At 39.1% G+C, this 23,877-nt stretch overlaps 2 protein-coding genes across 2 annotated transcripts in view; one reads left to right on the top strand and one right to left on the bottom strand.

Moving 5' to 3' along the window:
• Positions 1-23,877, top strand: part of Gmds (GDP-mannose 4,6-dehydratase) — a 567,052-nt gene that overhangs the window by 197,465 nt on the left and 345,710 nt on the right. The window lies entirely within an intron of this gene.
• Positions 18,983-20,856, bottom strand: LOC116082561 (oogenesin-3-like). Its single transcript, XM_031359459.1, is given in 2 exon segments — positions 18,983-19,562; positions 19,985-20,856. Coding segments are annotated over 2 exon segments (1,452 nt in total).

Raw genomic sequence — 23,877 nt, 5'->3', positions numbered from 1 at the left:
TTTTGTCTTTACCCTGAAAACAGTTGGTTTCATGGGTTCCTTATTTCTGAATTTCTGCCTGTACAACTGGGTAAATGGAGCAAGAGACATGCAGATGGCCTGCCTACATCAATAGTGATAGTCCTGTTAGTGAAGTGCATCAAGAGGTTGCTAGGGTTTAAGTTCAGTGATAACCATGTGGAGAAATCCGTGATAGAGGATGAATTCTGTGATAATAGCCAGATTTAAGAGTAGAAGACATCTTGAGTTGTATCTAGAAAATAACAGAAGGTGGGGCACTGATGTGAGTGGCATGAGTTAAATGCAGCCCCAGGAAGCAGCCTGTAATATTAGAGATCCAGTTCTAAAACCCTGAACTAAAAGTAGAGGCCAGTGAGTAGGGTTTTCTCTGTGATTTTCCATGATGTAGAACATTGTGCTTGTGAATGGAGAAGACAAATGGCTAGGTTTAAGCTAGATTGGCATGAGATCATGAAGTGAAATAGTCCTGATAGGGGAAGAACTGTGGCATACCATGCATGCAGGCTGGTTTTTTTTTTTTTTTTTTAAATCTAGATTTCTAATGAAAAAGAAGCCAACAGAAACTAAAACTGTTAAACCAGCATTCATATGTCAAAATGCCAGGTGATTTAGGATGTAACTCAAGTCTCTGTCTGTTCCAGGACACATAAATTTGTCTCTGCTTTTTCCCTTACAGAGTTGAAATCATAAAGAAGCAGTTGTTTTATGAGAAGTAAGTGGCCATTATAGACTGGCCCTGACAAAAATTTTCTTACCTCTAGCTTAGACTGTACAGATGAATTCCCTGAATCTTAGTGGTACCTAATATCTTGCATGAGACCTTGTGTTGTGAGGTAATTTAAAACCTTATTAATCGTAGCCCCATTGAGTCAGGATGTGAGCTATTCCAGACATGCTCTTTATTAGAACTTAACATCACAGTGTTTGAAAAAACTTCCACTAAGAAAAGTAATAGGGCAAACAAGATTTTAAGGAGAGTGTTCAAACTGCTTAACACAGGACTTTGTTGATAAGTACACTTAAGTGCTTCTTAAGCACTAGAGAATGCTTGCTTTCTTATAAACTATGTATTCATTACAAACCACACTGATCCAGTTATGAAATGTATGGATTGATAATACATAACGTTTTATTAGCTTAATTCTAGTTTCTGTGTTTTATAGACGGTTTCATCAGCTAATGTCAAACATTAGCTCATATAATTTTTCTCAAGAGCAGCATTAAACTTAGACACAAGAAACCCACTAAAAACTTGCCTAAGAGGAGGGACTGCTTACCATCTGCTACTTTATCCCACTGTCTTTATTTCTATCTCTTCTCTTGCCACACAGTTTTAGGAAAGCCAGGGAGAGAAGTATCTAAGATTTCTTTAAAGGTTTCTGGCTAATTGTATCAGACATGAAGAATGTTATATCTTACAGTCCAGAAAGCTTTAGAAAATAGTCATATAGGACTGACTGCCAAATGATAAAAATCTGTACCAGAGCTGGGCAGTGGTGGTACATGCCTTTAATCTCAGCACTTGGGAGGCAGAGGCAGGCAGATTTCCGAGTTCTAGGCCAGCCTGGTCTACAGAGTGAGTTCAAGGACAGCCAGGGCTACACAGAATCCACCCCCCCAAAAAAAATATGTAACAAGTCATCTGTGCCTATAAGAAAACCTTGGCATATAATATCTGGGATTCTAAAGAAGGACTTAAGACATGAAGTTTGAAAGTTTGTGTTTAGCAAACTACAAAAGTTAAAAATTGTTAAATTCTCAAATTCTGAGTTAACTTCAAGTATACCTGGGTGGATAGTTTTTGATTAGGAATAATATACATTGGCCATTTCTCCCCCATCCCCTTCCTTCACTTGCCTTTGCCTCTCCCCATATCATCATCTCTGTCTCCTTCTTGTCTCTCATTCTCTTTCATTTCTATGCTGGACATTGTTCCCAGGCAGTGGGCATGCTAGACTAGTGTTCTAGCACTAGGATAGAACTCCATTCCTCCAGCATGTCATAACTTAACAAGTGATGTAGGAGTCTAAATGCCAAAGCACAACACATGGTTATATCTCTGCCAGAAATTTAGGTCCTATAGGAAACTTTAGAAATCTTGAATTCAGCTTAAAATTTCAGTACTTATGAGAGCATAATAATAAACAATATTTGAGTACAATAGCTCTTTGAAAGATATTGATTATCCTTCACCTTACTTTATCTTTCCAGTTGTCTTAGTTAGTTTTCCATTGCTATGATAAAACACTATGATCAAAAGTAACTTGAAAGAGGAAGGCTTATTTGGCTTAAATATTCCAGGTCATACTCCATTATTGAGGAAGCTAAGGCAGGAACTTGGAGACAGGAACTGAAGTAGAGACCATGAGAAATGGAGCTTATTAACTTTCTTTGTTGAGTCTGCTTTCTTATATAATCCAGGGCTACCTGACCATGGGTGGCACTGCTTAGAGGCTTGTTCCTATCATATCAATCATCAGTCAACAAAATGTCTTACAGGCTTATCTACATGCAAATCTGATAGAGGAATTTTCTCACTTAAAGTTCCCTCTTTTCATATGACTCTAACTTGTGTTAAGTTGACCAAAAACGAACTAAAACACACATCACAAGTTAAACTAGGAACTGCAGTACCTTGTTAAATTCTGTTGTTCTCCATTCTGCTTATAAAGAAAGTACCTTAAGCTAAAGAGCAGGAGTGTTCCTTGCTGCAGCTTCTTATTTCTAGAAAGTCTTGCTTATCAAGTGTCTTTTGAATATGCTGCTGCTGCCCTGTAGAGACTCTTACTTAATATTCTGTAGGATGACATTTACATAGCAGGTGCATTCTAAATTTACTGTTCAATGACCAGAGTGCTTACCTTGGTCATTAAACTCAGCATAACTTTGATCTGTTGACATTTTAAGGAAATTAACTTGTTTATGACTTCCCAGTTTGCAAAATTGAGTTTTATATAGTATCCCCTTACCTCAGAGGAATGTTAAGTATGTTAATATGTCAGCTGTGGCTTAGTAAGGTTCGATGCTTGTAAGTGTCATTGGCATCCATTAATATCACTGTCATTGAATTATTCTAGACCCAGATAGGTCTTATATACAGAATAAGCCTTCCCAGGTCAAACTGGTACTTTTATTCTGAGGTTCCTCTATAAGCATGTTAGCTTGGGGAACATTTAGTATACTGTCATATACTCTTGTAGAAGATGGTTTCATGATAGCCAGAGTTGTTCTACACGATTAAATAAGGATTATGATTTTAAATGTATTCCCACCCTCCCCACTCCTCTACTTTGGGCTGGTATAACATTCGTTCCAGGAAATTCCATCTCTGCAAAATAACCTGTACACCAAGAACTTTCCTATACCCTGGTGAGAGCAATAAAATTTTCTGGCATTATTTCAAAGTACCAATTTGTGAAAACAAAACAAAACAAATAAAACATTGTATTATGTTTGAGATCCATTTTAGGCGTAGTTCTTTAAAGATACTAGTTATCAAACACATGTTGAATTCAATTCTCTCTCTCTTTTTTTTTCTCTTTTTTCTTTTCTTTTTTTTTTCCTTGGTTTTTCGAGACAGGGTTTCTCTGTATAGCCCTGGCTGTCTTGGAACTAACTCCATAGATCAGACTGGCCTTGAACTCAGAAATCTGCCTGCTTCTGCCTCCCAAGTGCTTGGATTAAAGGCATGCACCACCACTGCCTGACTTCAATTCTCTTTCTTAAGCATGGTGTTCATAATTTTTGTAAATAGTTAAAAAGTTTCTTATTGATTTGGGAATCAGCATATTTATAAAGCTACACAGCCAGGACCTTCTTCAAGTATTTGAATTTAGTAGGGGTTGTGTTTTAATACTGTTATTTTCAGGTGAAGTCATAAATAGTAGTAATATTGAATGAACTATTTGGAGGTTGACTGCCTTGTTTTCATAGGGTAGAAAGCTGTCTGAAGTACTTGATGTAAATTGATAATGGGAACCACCTCATGTTTACTATGGTAGAACTAGATTTAGAGCTCTGAAAACTACAAAGTTGGTAAACTGTAGAGCTGGACCCTTCATATTCTGCTGCTGAGAACATGATACTTTATTGATAGTCTTGGAAACAGCAGTTTATCAAGTCATTTAATACAAAGCTATCCTATGGTTTAATAGTGTGTCTATGAGAAGTGGAAGTATAGACCCTTCCATGACCTTGAATAAAAATATTTATCAAGGTTGGAAGAGGGATGGAAGAAGAATTTATGGGGAATAGCTGCTGAAAGAAACAGGGTTTCTTTGTAGGTAATTAAAATGAAATTAACTCATGGCTATTGCAAAGTAATAGTAAGTGGACTACTATAGGTGCTTTGACAGGACGTGAGGCCTGTTCATCCTGAGGAGAGATGGGTTCCTCTCATCTCAGTCCCTGATATTTCCATTTCTGTCTTTGCATGTATTCCTTCAGCCAGTGTGAGAACAGATTGATACAGCAGCCATGGCTTATTAGAAGCCCTGTAAGAACCTTATGAGATGGCCATGTGTACCTGTTGGCAGATGAAAAGTGAACCTAGTCAGCAAGCAGACTGTCATTGCAGTTCTTTTTCTGACTTTAGGTCTCTGGCATTACTGATATAGCTAGGTATAATTTTATTTGTTTTTCTTCCTTTGTTTAAAAGTCTTATCTCTTTTGAGGATCATTTTAGTGAGTGAAGCAGGTACTATATATCCTGTAAAAAGAAGTTATATATTTAAAAGGGTAGGGAAAAAAAGGTTAAGTTAAAAGGGTAGGGATTTTGTAACAGACAAGTATTTACAAAAATGTTAATGCACATTTTAACATTCAAGCTTTTTGTGTATATAAACAAAAAGCACAGTTGTTTTTCCCTTCTTGATAGTTTTGTCTTTTATATTTTAGACAAGTTCCAGACTGGCTTTGAGCTTAATATTTCCAAGGAGACCCTGAGCTTCTGATCCTTTTGCCTCTCTTTCAGAGTGCTGTGATTATAGATGTGCACCACTATGCCAGTTTTATATAATACTAGGGATCTACCCTACAGGTTTGTGCATGCTACTCAAACAATATTCCAAATGAACTCTGTCCCCAGCTGGTTTTGTCCTGTAGTTCAAACTGTAGATCCTAACTGAGGACATGATCTTTCTGTTGCTTTTCATGAGTGCTGACTTCTGGGCTGTGTGCTGAACATCTTTCATTGTTTCCCAAACTGATACTTGATACTTGAGCTGAACAGAGGGGTATACAGCCAGCAGCTGCTCAGCATGCTTTTCCTTCCCTTTTTTTCACCTAGGATCAGGCCCTGCTTTTGCAGGGCCTCATAGGGTTTGTTCAGCTCCTTGTCACCTGCTCCTTTCCTGTCTCGGGGACATCAAGGTGTAGCTTACAGCTATCTTTCCTGCCCTTCTGTAACTGGGGTCCTTGCTTGCATGTCTCCTTTTCTTGTCATTTTTGATCTGCAGAGCATCTACCCCATCCAAAAGTGAGGAAGTCAGAATCAGCCCGAGTCTGTATAGTTATCAAACCTACCTCCTGCCTCCTGCTGTTTTCGTCCACCTGCTTACTTTTGTTTATTTTGGATGTTTGCCTTCTGGATTCAAAGGTTTAGATAGAAATTCTTCATACAACATTATTCTTAAGTTCTGATTAATTTTCTAATTATCTTTATTCTTTATCTCTGAAACTATATTACTTTGTCTTATTTTTTATTCTTTACAGTCCCAAAGTTCACATCGAACTGCTATCTTTTGGAAGAGCACAACACACTTTTAACCACTGAACATCTCTCCAGTTCATATTTTATTATTTTTCAAGTATATGTATATATAAGTGCCTTTGTTGGAGAATATGCACATAACTGCAGGTGTCTGCAGAAGCCAAATTGGGTGGCAGATTGCCTGGAACTTGAGTTATAGGTAGTTGGAAGCCACCCAATTTGGGTGTTGGAATCTGAATTTGGGTTCTTCAGAAGACCAGAACACACTCTTAACTGAGCTGAGCCATCTCTGCAGCCTAAGATCATTCTTTTCAAAACATCTGATAATGCTAGTATATATTATGCCTTCCATTTCTAGTATGTGAATAGTGGTCTAGCTGAAGAGAAAGAAGTGGGGTTTCCTAATCTACCCTTTATGTCTATGTATATATGAGAGGATAAGAGGCTAGGAATTGGGCAAAGAAATGTCTTCCCTTCTAAGAAATAGAGATATTCTCCTGTGATGGAGGCAGGAAGGAGAAAAAAGGGAAATTGTTTCTTTGTGTGCAAGAAGTGAACCTCTTGCTTATTTTTGGGCATATAGCAAGATAGTCTATTGGAAAATGAGAGAAATTAGAAAGGCTGTTAAAAAGGTAAGTGGGATGGTAGGGGTCTCAAAATACAAACTTCTGGTTCTGTAACTCCGTGGCAGAGAAATTGGGTAGCTGATGAGTTTCTGAGTTCCACTCCCAGCTTGGGGCTTGGGAGGAGTAAAAATGACAAAGACTAGATGGTACATTGACTGCTCTACTGATATTGGCATCTATAAGTCTACAGTGAACTTAGGTTCATTCTTAGGCAGTGAAAGAATTAAAGAGGAAAAACATAAGTAGTTAGTAATGGTGCTGGAATTCAGTTTGGGTTTGGTGTCAGTAAAATGCAGACATCCTCTGAGCAAAAAGGTTAAATCTATTGGTGTGTGGGGGGGGAGGGATTCCTCACTGAGATAGTTTACAATGGAATGTAAAAAAGTAAAGGGATAGGACAGGAAACGATCATCTTACTGGTTGATTACACTTAAGTAATTAGCTGTGAGAAATATTCATGGTGCAATAGTAAGAAATATGAATATCCTCCTATACATATAAAGTATATGAAGTCCAAGGAGCTTTAAGATAGCTCCAGAATGTGTCTTCACCCACTACTACTGATACTTCCAGACCATGGGGGTTAGGCAAACTTGAACAAAGAGTGTTCTCTGAGAAGTGACTGAGTCCTAGATGAGGGTACTTAGGATGCTGGAATTAGAGAGTAGGAATTGGAAGGGAGGAAGCTGGCCATTATTTCACTTGCCTTGGTTTAAAAAACAGCAGCCTCAGCTTAGTGGTTAGCATTCTGCTCTGCCATAATCTTGAGATATGGGTTGTATTTTATAGGAAAGTGGAGGGATCCCTCAGGATTCAGGGAACCCCAGAGAAGAGGAGGCAGAAAGAGTGTAAGAGCCAGAAGGGATAGGAGAAACCAAGAAAACCAGGCCCCCTAAATCAACATGAGTACAGCTTGTATGAACTCACAGAGACTGCAACAGTACATACAGTGCCTGCACAGGTCTGCACCAGGTCTTCTGCATATATATTATGCCTTCCATTTTAGTGTTTGGAATTTTTGAGTGTACAAAACATGGATTTATTCTTGTGCCCTCTCATGTACTCTTTTCCTTCCTTTGTCTTGTCTAATTCTGGTGTGATAATTTTTGTTTTATCTTAGATTTTATTTTGCTATATTTTATTATTAGCCTGTTTGCTTTCTAGTAAGAGACAGAAAGGTTGGGGGATGTGGGAAGGAATTGGGAGGAATAGAGTCAGGGGCATCTATAATCAGGATATATTACTTAAGAAAAAAATATATTTTCAATATAAAGGGGGTTGGAGAAAAGAAAATGGAAGGCAATATGTCTTAAAATTAAGAACATATGTTCGTGGGTTGGAGATGTGGCTCAGGGTAGAATACTTGCTTATCATTTGTCAGAACCTGGAGTCTATATCCAGTACAAGGTGTGCCTGTGTGCTAAAGGAAAACTTTTCCTCATACTGTTTTTGGCAAGTCACTATAATGAAACTGGTGTATCTTTCTTCAGCTTTCTAAATAATAAGTTTGATGACTTCTCTGTGTACCTACCTTTCATCTCCCAGTTCTATGGTACTGGTTGAACTTTTCACAGGAGTCAGTGTTATTTAACCTATGAATGTGGACAGAGAAAGGACTGTCTGAACATCTAGTGCAAGAATTCTAATTTTACCTCAGAGTTAATATAAAGTGCCAGTAGCTCGTGGACAAAGACTTCATAGACATTTCTGTATGTTGTGCTAAATGGAAAGAAAGAAATGGAGAGAGGGCATGTTGTATAAGAGGAGCTTATATAAACTGCCACAATCCAAACCCAGTATGCTGGTCCAAGTCTGTAATCCCACCACTTCAGAGACAGAAGTGAGAAGATCGGAGATCAAGGTTCTTCTTTGCTACACAAACACACACACACATATATACATATATACATATATATACATATGTATGTATATATGTATGTATATATGTACATATATATATATACATATGTATGTATATATGTGTGTGTGTGTGTGTGTGTATGTATATATATACCTTGTCTGTGTAGGACCCTGCCTCAAAATCAAAAAGCAGAAACCAATCAAACACCCTACCATTATGTGATAAGCTTCATGGCAGCAAGTTAATATATTGGGCCCTTCCTCTGGGTATTGCTCTCTGTCATATAGTTTGAATGAAAGATGTCTATTCTTTTTCCTTGTGTTATGTAAAACAAACAAAAAACCACAAGGATATTTACAAATAGTTACACTCTAATATGGATCCATTTATAGGGCAGCAATATGGCATTCATCTTGGTTTATAGAAGCAGATGTCAAGGTGTGAAGTCAGAAAAGCAGCAGTTGGTACACAGCCCAAGCTCCCTGTTGCACCCTTGTGCTTGACTCTGTTTTCTGATTTACCATTTCGAATACACTAATATTCATTTATTTTTCCCTTAGGTAGAGTGTTGACTGCCTCATATATGGCCATAGGAAAGTGCACAGAGGATTTCTTGTGTAGGAAGCAGGGCAACAGGCAGGTGTGTGACCATTCAAGCCTTTGTCCTTTGCATTGTGGAAAAGAATTACAAAACTGATCTGTTGCTAGGGCCTATTGGTCATTTTCCCACTGATATACAACCATAATTCCAAGCCTTCTGGTTTTGCTGTAGAAGTTACATGTATTTGAGCCAAATGAGCTGGTTATTTCATCTTCTCTTAGCACTGAACACTATGCCCCAGCTCCACCATCAAACCGTTCTTAACTTTGTAAAACTCACACACTCTTTACATTTTTAAAATTATTTTACTTACGTACTTATGTACTTGCCTACCTATTATGTGTTCATGTTTGGAAACACGTTTCACTATTCAAATATGACATGGAGGTCACAGAGTGAACATGTAGAAGCCGAAGAACAATTTTGAGAGTTGGTTCTGTCCTCTGTGAGACCCATAGATAGAACTCAAGTCCTCAGGTTTGGTGGTGCAGGCCTTTATTTGCTGAGCTATCTTACTAGTCCTTATGAGCCATTGATTTCTTGGATATTTTTTACCACTTTTAGCTTAAGACTGAACAGAATATAAAAACATATGTAATATATACAACATTTTAACTCCTATCTTGTAACATTTTTTATCTGAAAGACAAGAAATTATGAATTATATACATTAATTTTAAATTCTTTGATTTTTGCTCCTTCATTTATATATACTTGGAAGAATTTTTTTTATGGGTAGTAAAATTTTCTTGCAATCACAGAATTTTCTTTTATTTTTATTGGATATTTACTTTATTTACACTTCAAATGTTATTCCCCTTTCCTGGTTTCCCTCCCCACCAGAAACTCCTTATATCATCTCTCCTCCCCCTGCTCAGCCACCCACCCACTCCCACCTTCCTGCCCTCGAATTCCCCTACATTGGGGCATTGAGCCTTCCCATCCACCAAGGGTCACTCCTCCCATTGATGCCAGATAAGACCATGCTCTGCTACATATGCAGCTGGAGACATGAGTCCCTCCATGTGTATTCCTTGGTTGGTGGTTTGGTCCCTGGGAGCTCTGGGGGGCTGGTTGGTTGATATTGCTGTTCTTATGGGGTTGCAAACCTTAACCTTAAATGTACTGCCATGTTTGAGATTGCTCTATCTTGCTTCCTTGTTTGGTCTAACCAAGTTTTTTTAAACAACCTTACCTGTGCTTGAATGTCCACAAGGATATGAATTTTGAACTTCGTGGTTATAGTTCTTCACTGGTACTTCCAATTATTGGATTATTTTTCCTCTCAGATCTTTTTTTTTCTCTAAAAAAAAAAATGTATTTCTTTTATTGTTATGTTTATCACAAAGAACATTGTTTTATCTTTTACTTAATCAATAAGCATTTTCTGTATGTTTAACCTTCTCCCCTGTTTAAGAGGCTTTGGGGATAGGCTGAGGCCTGAGCAGGGCATGCTGTTGCTGTGCAACAGATCTCAGCTTCAGGGCACACTTAGCCTCGCCAGGCAGGAGCACACAGGAAGCCACTAGGTCTGTATGCAGTGTGTCATGGTTCAACATGGGGCTTGGCCTATACTCGATAAGGGAGAAAGCTCATAAATCTTTCTGTTGTCTTGAAGTTAGTTATTGATGTTTACAGTCATAGACTTGGAATAACAAGTATCATCATGCTATGCTATTTCTGCTGTTTTAGTAGTGATAGTACTGAGAATTTGAGAAATATAAACATCAAAAGATGTCAGTATTATGACCTTCAAATATCCAGAAAATCAATTCACTTCCTCAGTGAGGACTTTTCCTATTGAAATAAGTCTTCGTAGTTCCTGGAGAGCTGAAGTAGCTGACTATATTGTGAAAGTCTCATCTGGGAGAAAAAGAGGGACCCCTGAGCTTGGTGAGTAGCCATTACCCACTGCACCTACCCAAATCTCTTGTTTTGCCACTAAAGCCAGGTTTTGCTCTCTGTCTCCTATTCTCCCTGGCTGGTTCTGTGTGAAAAGCCCAGGGAAAAGTGATACCACACTGTTTTAGGGCATTCAGAGTGTGTCTTGTATGTTCTTTCCTGTTTGCAGTGAGTTTCCTTTCACTGATTTAAAGACAAAGCCTCACTCGAGTGAGAGTGAAAGTACAAGTGTAGAAAAACAAAGCCTTTATTCTTTGGGGACCTCTGGCACCCCTCTTTATCCCAGAGCAATCTTGGGTCTCTTTATTTCTCTTTAGCCTGACCCCTCACAGTCTGTCCATTCTGTGTGGGAGCTTGCACAGCCTTTTTACCCACTGCCTTCACTCTGGCTCAGACTACCTAAACCCCACAAGTTCTGCAGACATCTAACTCTCCAGCTTGGTCCACTTCTTTTCCTCTTTAGTTACAAAGTTAGACTGTACTTTAACTGATAGAATTTCTTTAAGCTCCCATATGCCGTTAGATTTATACCATGCAAACTATGTGAAGTAAACTTTCCTAAACTTTTCCTTTCTTTAGTCCCAGGAATGCTAATATAAGAAAATTCAGACCTTATGGCTCTCTACTCACCATATGACTATATGACTATTCACTGACTTTGTAAAGTTCCCTTAGTTAACCCTTTGAGCTTCCTAGACTGTTGCTATGGCCAGTACCTTAATTTTGTTTTTCTCAAGTGCAGGATATGAGGCTCTTCTTCAGAGCTTTCTTCTATTGTGTGCTGTGTTTTGCCCCTGGAATATTATTTCTCTTACATACTTTTTATACTCAGTCTCACAGAAAACCTATACAGCCAGTTACCTATGTCTAGCTCAATATAGGAAATGTGTGTTGTAGAAAATGTTAATGGAAAGGATGCATTCCGGAGTGTGAGACTTGGCAGGTGGTGTTATTGTTGTTGTTGTTTTCCCTAAAGGTAATTCCAGCTCTACTACCTAAGCTTCAGTTTTTGTATATGTAGAATGGACATAATAGTAGTCCTGAACTGGTAGAATGTTTTTGTTTAGCATGTGGCCCAGTGGCCAATCTGTTGCTGAGTACTCACAGTGACTCTGGTTTCTACTACAACTGCGATTTGTCTCTTATTTTTGTAGATGCTGTACATCATTGCTAATTTTACTATGAATTCTTATCTTTTTAGTATTCATTTTCTTCTCACAGTATGGTTGAATGGTAGGAATTGTGTAAGCACTAGAGAATGTATCTCTAGAGGACCACAATTTCTGCTTTCTGCCTCTAGATGTGCCTTGATTCTTAGAACAATGTCACGACATTGGGAGTTTTATGATACATGTTAATTGAGTTGACAAAAATAATTCTTACCTGCCTGGGGTTGCACTAACATGTATCCCAGCACTCATAATGTAGGGACTGGGTGATTGCTGCAAGTCTGAGACCAGTACAGTCTACATAAATAATTTTGAGATCTCAAAACCAAACAAAACCCCGCAAATAAACAACAAAAAGGAAATAGAATTATTAAAGACTGTCAAGTTATAGTTTTGCAAATGTCCCTAATCTGTATAGCTATAACAGTGCAAGTAAAGTAACCCAAGTAAAAAGATCCCATCCCAACCAAAGATACTGCAACTTTCAGTGGGTTTTCAGTTTTGAGTGCATTTTAAGTGTCTGCATATAAGTAGAAACAAATTGATAAAGATATAAAGAATTCCAGCAGACTTGGCTCGCTAGATTCCCTTGACAGATACAGAAAGTACATATGGGCTTTTTTTTCTGTCTTATTAACATTATCTGGTGAATTCTAAAGTCTCTCCAGTGCCCCTCAATTGCTAAGCATCAGCAGAGCTTCCGATACTGCCAGACCTGGCTGTGTGAGCAGAGCAGTAAGCAGATCATGCCACCATAGAGTGTATAGCTCTAGACAGTAAAGCCGTCTGGACACTAACTGATGCTTTGCTACACTATTCCACTGTGAGATAAGGACATTGCTGGGTAACTCCTTTGAAGAGCTGCTGTCTTGTGTATTCACATTCTTAAACTGCCTCCTCCCTTATTCCCCAGGCTAAAAACATGTTTGGGTATTAAGTTGGGCCTGCTCTTTATACCTTTGTACAACTGTCTGTGACTGCTCCAGAGACCATTAAATTAGTAACAATGCATGGGGAAATAAACAAAACTAGAAGCAAGATTCAAGTTTGGGGATAGAGATTTATTTAATACATCATTTTGATTGCGGTTGCCTCTTCTGCACTGCCCATGTGTCTAAAGGCTTCCATATATACAGAATCTCTCTAATAATCTATTAGTAGCACACTGTGATTATGTAGTGTGTGTGTGTTTCTGCATGTGTACATGCTTGTGCATGCTTGCACACCATGTACATTGTATACTTGTCAGACTGCAGTGCCACTTGCCTGGATAGTTAGTCTTGGAAAAAAAGAAAACCAAGGGTATCTTATACTAGGGAAATAGGTTGTAAACTCTGATTTGACCTCTGTAAACTCCCAGAGAAGGTCATTTTCTCAGTCATGAAGAACATTCACAGATTGCTTGTGCTTTAATATCTCAAGTCATTGTAATAAATCTTGAAGGAAAACAAGGTTTGTATAAGTAAAAGAAATGTTGAAACTTGAAATTGTAGGCAGTTGCTCATTTTCTAGAATCATTTTTCATGCTGTCATAAATATGCCACGGTACCAGGCTAAGCACCATGAAGTCCTGGAAGAACAAAGTGATTCCATTTAGAATGTGGAAATGTGCCCATTTCTCAAATGCCAAGAGAGCACTTGAAGCCAGGTGCAAATTCTAACTTGCCTACCTTCTTCACAGCAGGTTTCAAGACTGCTAAGTTTCTGCCACCTTTCTCAAAGACCCCAAGTTGGGTTGCTCATCTCTCTATCTGTGAGGAGCAGTCATTCTTTCTCTTTGTGTCCTTTCTTCAGCAAATTTGTAAGCTTTGGACTGCATACCTGCTGCATAGCAAACTATGGGCCAGAGAGGACAGGAGCTTTGGGCATCTTTTCTTGTAGCGAGGCTGTTACTTGTTGATCATGTTTTGTTTCTATAATTGTTTTGATTCTTTGAAAAATGTGTTCTTCCTTGCCCCCTTCATTTTGTCCTGTTTTAAAGCATGGTTTATAGTCAGTCATGGTGCATTTCTTCACCTGGAAAGCAAAGGTTGGCAGATCTCTGTGAGATTGAGGCCAGCTGGTCTGCATAGCAAGTCTAACTTTAAAGTCGTTTCCCAGACTTCTGTCTTATTTTTATTTCTTCCAAATCAGTTGTTAATTATAGATTTTACTGATAGTTGTTCTTAACATTGATATTCACTTTTTAAGACTTGTGTTCTGGGAGCTTCATTCTGTAGGTGAGCACTTGCCAAGCAAGAATGAGGTCCTGGATTAGAATGGATTAGAATTGGATTAGCAAAAAAAAATTAAAAAAGCAAATTATTCGTCTACATCCAACAGAATCCCTGCCTCCACCCCACTCCACCTATATTGTCACTGGCTCTGAAGATTTTAATGCTGAACCTAGCCTCTAGGTGAGTCTTAGCCAATATGCACTTTGTCCAAGACTATCTGGGCAGTATCACTAGTCTCCTATTTCACCAATAAGTAAATAAATCAAAGCACTCACAGCTCTTCTTCCTTTGTGCAATGGAAGGTCTGCTTCAGCCCTTGATGGCAATATCAAGCATGGCACTTTGAGCCTTGATGTCCTGCTACCTACCTTGTCTAACTCCTGTCCAAATTCCAGCATGTTTATAGCTTTATATTTCCCTAGCTTCTGCTGCTTGAGGCTAGCCTGCATACCTATTTCCTTTTAACTTTCTCCATTTAAATGTCATCACTGCTGTACTTATAATGGTAGTGTTGGGAAGTTATGTCCACATATTTCTTTTGTTGACTTCAGTTACTTAAAATGAGGTGTTTGAACTTTGTCTGGAATCCCTGAGAGACCCAGACATTTTTAAAAATGTGGGATTCAGTGAGATTTTAGAATTTAGAATAATGTTTCAAGTATCAGGGGGTGATGGATTATTGAAAGGCCAAGAAGATGTCAGGCAACTTTTTGCTTTTGGGAAAGAGGACAATAGGTTACAAACGGTGTGGAATGGGTGAATGAATGCAGGATATTAGTGTCTTAGGAGCAGCTACAGAAGCCTGAGCAATCTGTGGTGATGATTGAAGATACTCTCTAGCCTCTCAGGGTAGGGACTTGCTATTTCTGCTCCAGTTACTGGTTATTTTGCACATCAAAGGCTAATTGTATGTCTCCCAATCCTCAAATAAATATTGGCTAGAAATTTGCCTGGTATTTTCAGTGGTATAGAAAATCAGGGCTGGAGAAGAATTTAATAATTAGGAAAAGGGAAACTGATGATTAATAAGAATGGCTTATTTGCCAGGCAGTCCTTGGATTCAAGATTGGGAAAATGAGGAGAAGAGCCCTAAAAGTTTAGTGACTAGAGATAAGCAACTTTTTAATTTTCTTTTCATTTCACATTCATCAGCCACATACACAAGCATCTTTTCCCACACTCAAAGGAGTTATTGCACAGCCAATAAGAGTTTTTGCTCACAAGAAGTTCCCGTTTCTAATGCTTTGTAGGACATTTTGCTGTTTTGTTTTCCATTTTCTTGTGAAAGTTTAACTTAGTGATTATTTCCCCCTCTTCCTTTGCAATTATTTTTTCTTCCATTCCCTATTTCCCTACTATAATGTAGGTATAAAAAGCATTCTCTTCCACCTTTTTATCCTCAGGAGTCTGTGTTACACCACTTTACAGATCTGATTGCTGTAGACATTGGCCAACCTTTGAGTTATAGTCACAAACAATATGCAAAAGAATGTAAGACTTGTCTTTTTTCAGATTGACCTGTTCTCACATAAAATCTAATGTCTGGGTTACTTATCAGTTCTAGTGTAGGGATACAGCACAAAACAAAACAATTCAAGTATAACATGGGGTTCAGTTTGCTAGTGATCACATAGGCCTATAATCTCAGCACATGGGATCCTGAGGCAGATGAGGTTTCCTAGCCTCATTAAGGACAGCCTAGACTATATAATAAGCAGCAAGAGCACAAGCACATGTGTGTGTGTGTGTGTGTGTGTGTGTGTGTGTGTGTGGCATTTAGCATTTAGCTTTTTTCATCTTGGAAAAAATTACCTTCTTGTATCACTTTACTGTTATAAAAAGATAAGATTTACTAAGCATTTATATAAAAGCATTAATAATCATATTATTATTAGCATTTTTCTCTTCATGCTCAATTACCTTCTTGTGTGTTTATATCATATTTGTCACATTATTGTTGTGGAGACAATTCTTCATTAGAACTCAAAACAAAACTCAGAGTGCAGAGAGGAAGGAGCTGTATTTTCTGAATTATACTGTTGTTACATAATCTTTCACCTAAGAAATATTGCAGAATGTATCTACAAGCTAGGCATTGGGGTTGGTACATACAGCTGAACACTATAGGTGACAACAACTTTGCCTATAACATGTATGGCTTCTTTTATATACAACTGCATTCTAAATAGAATATCATTCAGCTAACTGACATTGTTTTATTAATTCAGTATTTAATCAAACTTAGGACAGATCTGCCATTGGTGTAGACATCAGGACCTAGTGAGTTGTTATTGGAGTTTCATACTATTTTTTATTTTACCAATTGTATTATACTCACTTCCTGCCTCAGATATCATAAATCAAAGAAAAATAGCCATCTGTTTTCTTGAACGTTTTCCTTCTGTACTGAGCACTTTTGGAACTCCAGATGACTTTCAAAGTGTAGGCTGCAAAGGGATCCTGCTTTCTCTTCTCTATACACTGGTCTCTTTGGCAAGATTCCATGTCTCCTTGCTCTTTCAGTGTCAAATCAAAGCTTTGTGTCTTCAGAAAATATGCTATTTAGTATTCCCCTGTGATTGAAAAGAATAAAAAAAAGAAAAGACAAAAAAAAAGAACATAATTGCTACTGGGTATGGTGGAGGAGAAAGTTTATTGTAGATAGAAGAGAGACCATAGGCAGAGGCAGAGACATCTGGGAGAATCCAGAGTGTGCATGATCCAGAGCTTGGCCATGTGAGGTGAGGAAAGATGGGGAGAGGGGAGGTTAGGAAAACCAGGAGACCAAGAGGCCAGGAGGCTAAGAGGTAAACCAAAAGTCAGGGTAATCAAGATGGATGGATTATATAGGGAAGGGTGGCTGAGGGAAGGGCAGCTCAGAACCTGAGCTGGAAAAGTTTAAGGTAGGTGGCAGGGTATACCAGCCAAAAAGGACCAATAATACACTTAGATTTTGGTGGTTGGAATTCATGGTAGTGTTGAGAGCTTGTGAGTGTAACTTGTCGTGCCAGTGGATGGTGGTGGAGGTACATTCTAGATCTTGCTTTATTTAAGTACCTTATAAAATACTAAAACCTGATTGTCGCACTGAAGAGAAAGCACGGTTACTTGCTACAGACTCTAGCAATATGGTGAGACACAATCTTATTTTTACAATATTTGCTATAGTACAAAGTGAAAAATAGGAAAATGACTTTGTTATCATTAAGCATGTTAATAGTTCATTTTTTAAAAGCAAGGTAATGATGCAGTCATTTGCTATGACACAGGATAGAGTAAGACCCAGCAGTAGATTTAGTCCCCACTGGAGCTTCAAAGCAAGGGATGCCATGAGTGATACTCAGGATGTTTGCAGCATTGGTCTCATCTCCTTCAATGGCTCTCAGGAAGCACTCAAGCTATTGAGAAGTGTGGCATGCATTTTCAGTAGAAGGAAATTCTCACTTTTTATATAGGACTTAGTGAAAATGAAAAAAAAAAAAAATTCTTTCTATGTAGTTCTAGCCAGCATCAAGCACCTGCCCCTCCTGCCCTAGCCTCCTGAGTATTGAGATTACAGGTATGTACTACCACACCTGTTGCACAAAATAGTATTTAAGTTTAGCATTTGTTTTATATTAATTTAATTACAACAAATTATTTGAAACCTGCTAATGTTTTGTTTGCAAATGTAATTCAGGACAGATTTTAAGGAATAGACTAAAGATTGTTGGAGAGTAAAATGTAGCACACACATATGACTCAAGCATTACCATGGAAGTAGGAAATAAAATAGAACATTTCAGAATTGGCAATTACTGAGCATCAGCCCATGAGGCCACTGGTCTTCCTTATGTTAGTAATAAGAACTAACAGATTTGGAAAGTGGTCACAATGTGGTTGGCTTCCAGAGCAAGTGAACCCTCATAGAATGGACGAACATTGCAATTTCATAGAAGTACAGCTCCCTATGACCTTTGACTTTGGTTCTATTTGTTAATGTGTTTATTAGCAAAAGTGCAAATTCATGAAAACAACATAGTTTATTGAACAGATAAATTAATGTCTCATTTAGTAAGCAGAACTGCACAATGTGGTGAATGGGACAGATAAACGTAGGCATTAGAGGGTAGTGTCTCGTACACTTTTTAGAGCATCATGCACTGGAGTTTTTAACCTTGTCCAGTATAATCCCCATGAATACCCTTAATTGATGGACACCTTAATTTGTCCTTGAGTTTATAAAGGTTAACAAAGATTTCACTTCTTTTTTTGACTGTAATTTTTAGCTGGTTGATTAACATATGAATGTGTTTCCATCCTGTAAGTATAAATGTTTTAAAACAAAACTGTAACTGCAACAAGATAAAGGAAATATATAAAGTTGTGTGTGGATGCAGGCCTTGAGCTGGGGAAGTCCAGTGTAGGTTCAGGGCATGGCACAGTAAGTCAGGCATGCTTAAATGATACAATCTTCTGTTCAGCCACAGCCATGGCTGTCCCCAGAGAGGCCCTTCTTCAGCTGCAGACACATAAAGAGTGTTCCAGAATAGCATGTACTTATACATGTATAAACCAAGGACTCCTTGCTCCTGAGACATAGCCACTGCTGAAGCATATGTGGCCAGGTGCTTGTCATCCTGCTACTCCTTATTTCCCTTACCCCATCCCACACAGCACTGTTACCACTAAAAGAGCTTGCACCTCATATCCATTTCCTTATGTGACTGTCTCTTCCAGGAGCTTTCCTTTGAATTTTCTTTCTTTTTTTTTTTTTCTGTGTGTTTTGATGGAGATGCACTAGCATCCCAAAACTCAGCATCTTTATTATAGGCAAACAAGGATATACTCATACACAGTACTCCATTCGTGGTTAACAGAAGCAACCCTATTCTACTTAAGGACAAATACACTGACAAAGCCAATCTGTGGCCTCTAGGTTATAATAATATTGACAGGAATGTAAACACTCCAAGCAGGTATTTGTAGAAATGGTGACTTTCTTGGGTAGCCATTGGGCCCTAAGTATTTCCAGCAGCTCTGGGCAAATTTGCTTAAATCTGTGTTTAAGAATCTTGGAACCCTTATAGCATTCCCAAGGGGCGGGGTACAGCTCCTGGGTGAGCTGGCTCAGCTTGGCTGTGTGACAAAGGTTCTTCAGGATGGGCAGAGAGATATCATTATGATTGAAGTTGACTTTGAGGATCTGGGAGCATTTGCTCAGGGCAGGCAAGAGGGGTTCGAAATGAGAGTCTGTCATTCCACACTGCTCCAGTTCCAGAATTTGCAGGATACTTGTGACTTTCTCTAGGATGAGCCCTGGAAGCTCATAGCCTACATCAGATAGAAAGAGAGCATTCAGGTTCAGATATTTGAGCTTACAAATATTCAGACAATGGGGCAGGTACTCGAAGTCTGATTGTAAGAGCCGAGGGCAGTCCGTAATTGACAAGGTCTCCAAAGGGGTCTTCAGGCAGCTAGGGAGAGAGCAAGAGATTATTTTTGCAAAATTGCATTTAAAGCAGGACAGGTAACACTTGTCCTGGGTTTAGTTTGTCCATATGATGGGTTCAGCTTCATCCTAGGGATGTCCCTAATAGGCCCTTGATCTGTTCTCTAACAAAACTGTGTCCACTTCCCCATTTTCAAATACAGTGTCACACATTTCCCATTATTTACTCAACCACTTTCTGGACTCAAACTAACCTTTCACATGTGAGAGAAGCATGCTAGTACATGGTCACACATATCTGAGTACAGAACTCATCTGTTCAGATATGCTATGTATGTCTCTACCACTTCTAGGTTTACAGTGGTCAGACCATGAAGGTCTTACTAATTTCTAAGGAAAAGAGATGTGCTTTCTATGGTCTGGAGAATACTCTTCATGCTCCCTTACCTGAGCCACTTTTCAAGGGAGCCTTCTAGAAGGTAGATATCATTCAATTAGAGATTCTGGAGACAGTCCAAGTTGGAGAGCAGAGAAAGCAATGTGCTTTGCCACTCATCTTCCTGGTCTTCACAAGGGATAGAACTGATGGGCTTCTTAATTCCCTCTAACATGAGGGTGTGAAGATTACTCATCTGCTCTAGATAAGGAACCAGATCTACCAGGAATTCAAGCTACCACTGACTCAGCCGTAGCTCCAAGATGCAGTTTAAATCTACCAATTCAAAGACCTTTATGACAGTAGAGACTGATGAGGCACAACTATGCAGCTTCCTACAGCATAGATGAATGGAAGACTTTCTCTCCTGGACCCACTGCAACAAGTACATTGTCCATTCATCGAAACTGGCCTTCTTGAGTTCAAAATCGATTACCACCTTCAAATGTTTCTTCTTTCGGGGGTTAGGACAGGTCTTCACTGGCTGCTTCTGTGCCATGTTCTGTAGTGAACAGTTATCTTCATGGGATCCAGTCTGTATGCTCCAGAAGTCATGGTGCACATTCCTCCTCAAATCAAGCACTCTGAGTTTGCACTTGGAATGAACCTTCCCTGTTACCAGCACATTCAACCCATCAAGCAATGCTTTCAAAGTCTCCAGGTGAGGGTCCTTTATCAGGGTTCCTACAGGAAGGCATGGGAAGGGCCAGGCAGACACCATTGCAGTCACGACCTTGGTATGCCTTTCAGTGAAGGCCTCCTTGAACATCTCTGGGAATAGATGACTGGGCACTTCCTTCAGAGCAGAAATGGCTAAAGCTTCCTCCTTCAGTAGAGTGTGTATTGCATAGTGAATGAGTGTAGGTAGGGACTCAACGCTCATTGTGACTGTTTTTTTCAGGAAAAGTGATCCTGATCTGAACACTTAAAAGTCTCTAGATCCCAGCAGGGGTTAAGAGGTGACTCCAAGTAGCTTTAGGCTCCAAAACCTTGAATTTTCTTTTTAAGTCTCAAAGTGCCGTGGTCACACTTTGTAAGCCTCTCACTTGTGTGTCTCTGCAGCATCCTTTTCCTGCCTCTTACTCATCTACATGCATGAAAGAACAAGCAGACACAGGAGGTTTTTCTGTGTTTTCTGCAATCAGACCTTATTCCCCACAATCAGACCCATACCTGCTTGATTCGACTATCCCTGGCAAAGATTTGTATGTGGTCCCAGATATTAAGTAAAGGCTAGCTAGCCCTAGTGACTTCTGCTCACTAGGAACAACTAAATCAAGATGGGAAGAAATGTTTTATTGTTGCTCTCATTGATTCATAACTTGCTCTGGCAGAAGAGCTGTAAACAGTGCTCTCTGTGAATACTTGTGTGGTCTGAGGCATTTTCCACACAAGGCATGATGAGCTTCTCTTGCAACTTTTGTTAGAGAGAGCATTTTTCTTGTCTTTTAGCTTTGCTTTACTAAATTTAGTTCTTTCACAGAAAAATCACTTTCTCTGAGATGATGTGGAATAAAGAAATTTCAAGCAGTTCATTGAGATGTGTGTGTCCATATGTGCACCATGGTATCCTCAGATGCCCTCTGCCTTATGTTTTGATGGAAAATTTCTCCATGATGCTGGAGCTCACTGATTCTGCTGGAATGCTGGCCAGATGACCCAAAGAATCCCCTCTCTCTACCTCTCTAGTGCCAGTATCACAGAACAGGCCAACTGCACCCAGAGTTTTTATATGGGTGCTAGAGCTAAAACTCAGGTTTTTATGCTTGCACTGGCAAACACCTTACCCATGGAGCCATTTCCCTCTGAAAATGGAATTTGCTCCATATGTGGTTTGTTGTTGTTATGGTATATGATGGTTACATTTAGGGTTAAACTTCAGGATTAAGAGCTTCTCATTCATTCTAGTGAGATTTCTTAGTACCCTTTATGTGATAGATGCTCTTCTGTATAGTAAGAACAGTCAGACAAAAGAAGCATCAGCAGAGCTGCAGGGATGCTTGCCGGCTAGTTTGCTGAAGGAGGTCAAGGTTCCTGAGTACTGACAGCCCCAAGGCAGGGTGTCCTGGAGTTGGTGGAGTGAGTCTAGCTCTTCCAGGTGACCAGGTGGAGAAATGGATCTAGGAAGACAAGAAGAGAGGACTGAGCAGAGGGCAGAGATCACACTGACCATGATGTACCTCTAGGTAAGCCAGAGGGAATCATGAAAGGAAGCCATGGCTTTATAAGGGCCTGAGGACGCAAACAACACATGTGTCTGTCTGCAAAACCAGATGCTATCTTTTGATTGAGGGACTTGAAAGAAGTTAGTCCTTATTCATCTTTTTTTTAAACATAGTTCTTTATTGCTTCCATTGAGATTTCTTTCATATTGAACTTGCTTGATTTTCTTTTCTACTAGTTTTTGTGGCTTTATTTTATATTTGTAAATTTGATATTTAAGTATGTCATTAATTTATATACTGTTTTCAAATATGAGGTACATATATTAGATATTGTAGATAAGACACAAGTCTATCATAATGGGGCTTACCTGTAAACATCTAGGAAATAAATAAGCTAACAGATAAAATAAAAGATTTCAAGGAAGAAGAAATGATAAAGTGGATAAATATAGAGGGCTTTAGTGCTGGCTTCCTTTAGGGAAGTGGTTCTCAATCTGTAGGTTGCATCCCCTTTGGTGGTCATATATCACATATCCTGAATATAAGATATTTACATTATGATTCATAACAATAGCAAAATTGCAGTTATGAAGTAGCAATGAAATAATTTTCTTGTTGGCGGTCATCTCCATGAAGAACTGTATTAAAGTGTTGCAGCATTAGGATGTTTGAGAACTACTGCTTCAGAGATATAAGAGACCTGAATGTTTAGTGACAGGAAGGGGTGCAGTAGAGTGAGTGCCTCCATTCATTGTAGGGATGGCAGATGAAAGACTTTAAGCAGAACAGGCTAATCTCCACATTAGAACAGTGGCCACAAAGACCAACTAAGGAGAGAGAGGCTTGAGGGAGTGGAGAGGTGCCTAAGATGAATATGGAGGGAATCATCTAAAGTGCTTGAGAACCAGTTTGTCAGTTTTCATGAAGGGACCATTGTGAGGGTAGGGTGAAGTTGCCAGAAGGCTTGTATCTCTGAGCTATGAAGGGAAGGAATAGGTAGGTTAGTCCTAAGCTTTGTTTTACATAGATGCTACTTATATGGATGGAGGGAAGGAGAGCTCTGTGAATAATGTCTTGAATTCAGTTTAATTAAAGTAGTATTTGGCAGAAAAAGTAAGCAAAGGAATCTGAGGACTTTGGAGTCATATGCATAGAGATATTGAGACGGTTACTGGCTTAGTCACAAACCTATGGTGTGGGTAGAAGGAAAAACCCACCCCTCCCCATATATATACACTAAGCCCTAGGCTTGAAGCAGGAATGCTATAGGCCGGGTAGAACAGCATCACAGACTGATGCGGTTGCTACCAGTGGAGCATGAAGAGGTCTGGAGGAATGTGAGATCCAGAAGCAGGTGTTCTGGAGAGGGTGTTGTGTTAGGACAGCTTTGGTAGACTTAGGATTTTCCCTACATATTTTCTTTCTTACCATTCTATTCCTTTTATTCTTACCATGTGGAGTTAGATGCTCCTCATCATGTCACTATGCCTGTAAAAAAAATGCAGCTTTTTAATGATGCTAGTTCAAAATTTAGAATAAGTATATATTTACTTTAGAGTGAAGCAAAACTATGAGCATTCAGTAGTCGCTGAGCTTAAATTTTGATTGATAGGATTGAGCCCACATTCTGTGTCCCAAGCACAAGCTGCTCCCGAGCAGCCCTAGGATCTCCAGTGGAAATTATTTGCTGCACTAGGGTGTGCTGTAGGTGAAGCAGCCCTAGGATCTCCAGTGGAAAC

This window comes from Mastomys coucha, unplaced genomic scaffold (assembly GCF_008632895.1).
Source record: "Mastomys coucha isolate ucsf_1 unplaced genomic scaffold, UCSF_Mcou_1 pScaffold7, whole genome shotgun sequence".
NCBI lineage: Eukaryota > Metazoa > Chordata > Mammalia > Rodentia > Muridae > Mastomys > Mastomys coucha.
The sequence above is the reverse complement of the archived record's forward strand: the minus strand, read 5'-3'. Positions and strand labels throughout refer to the sequence as shown.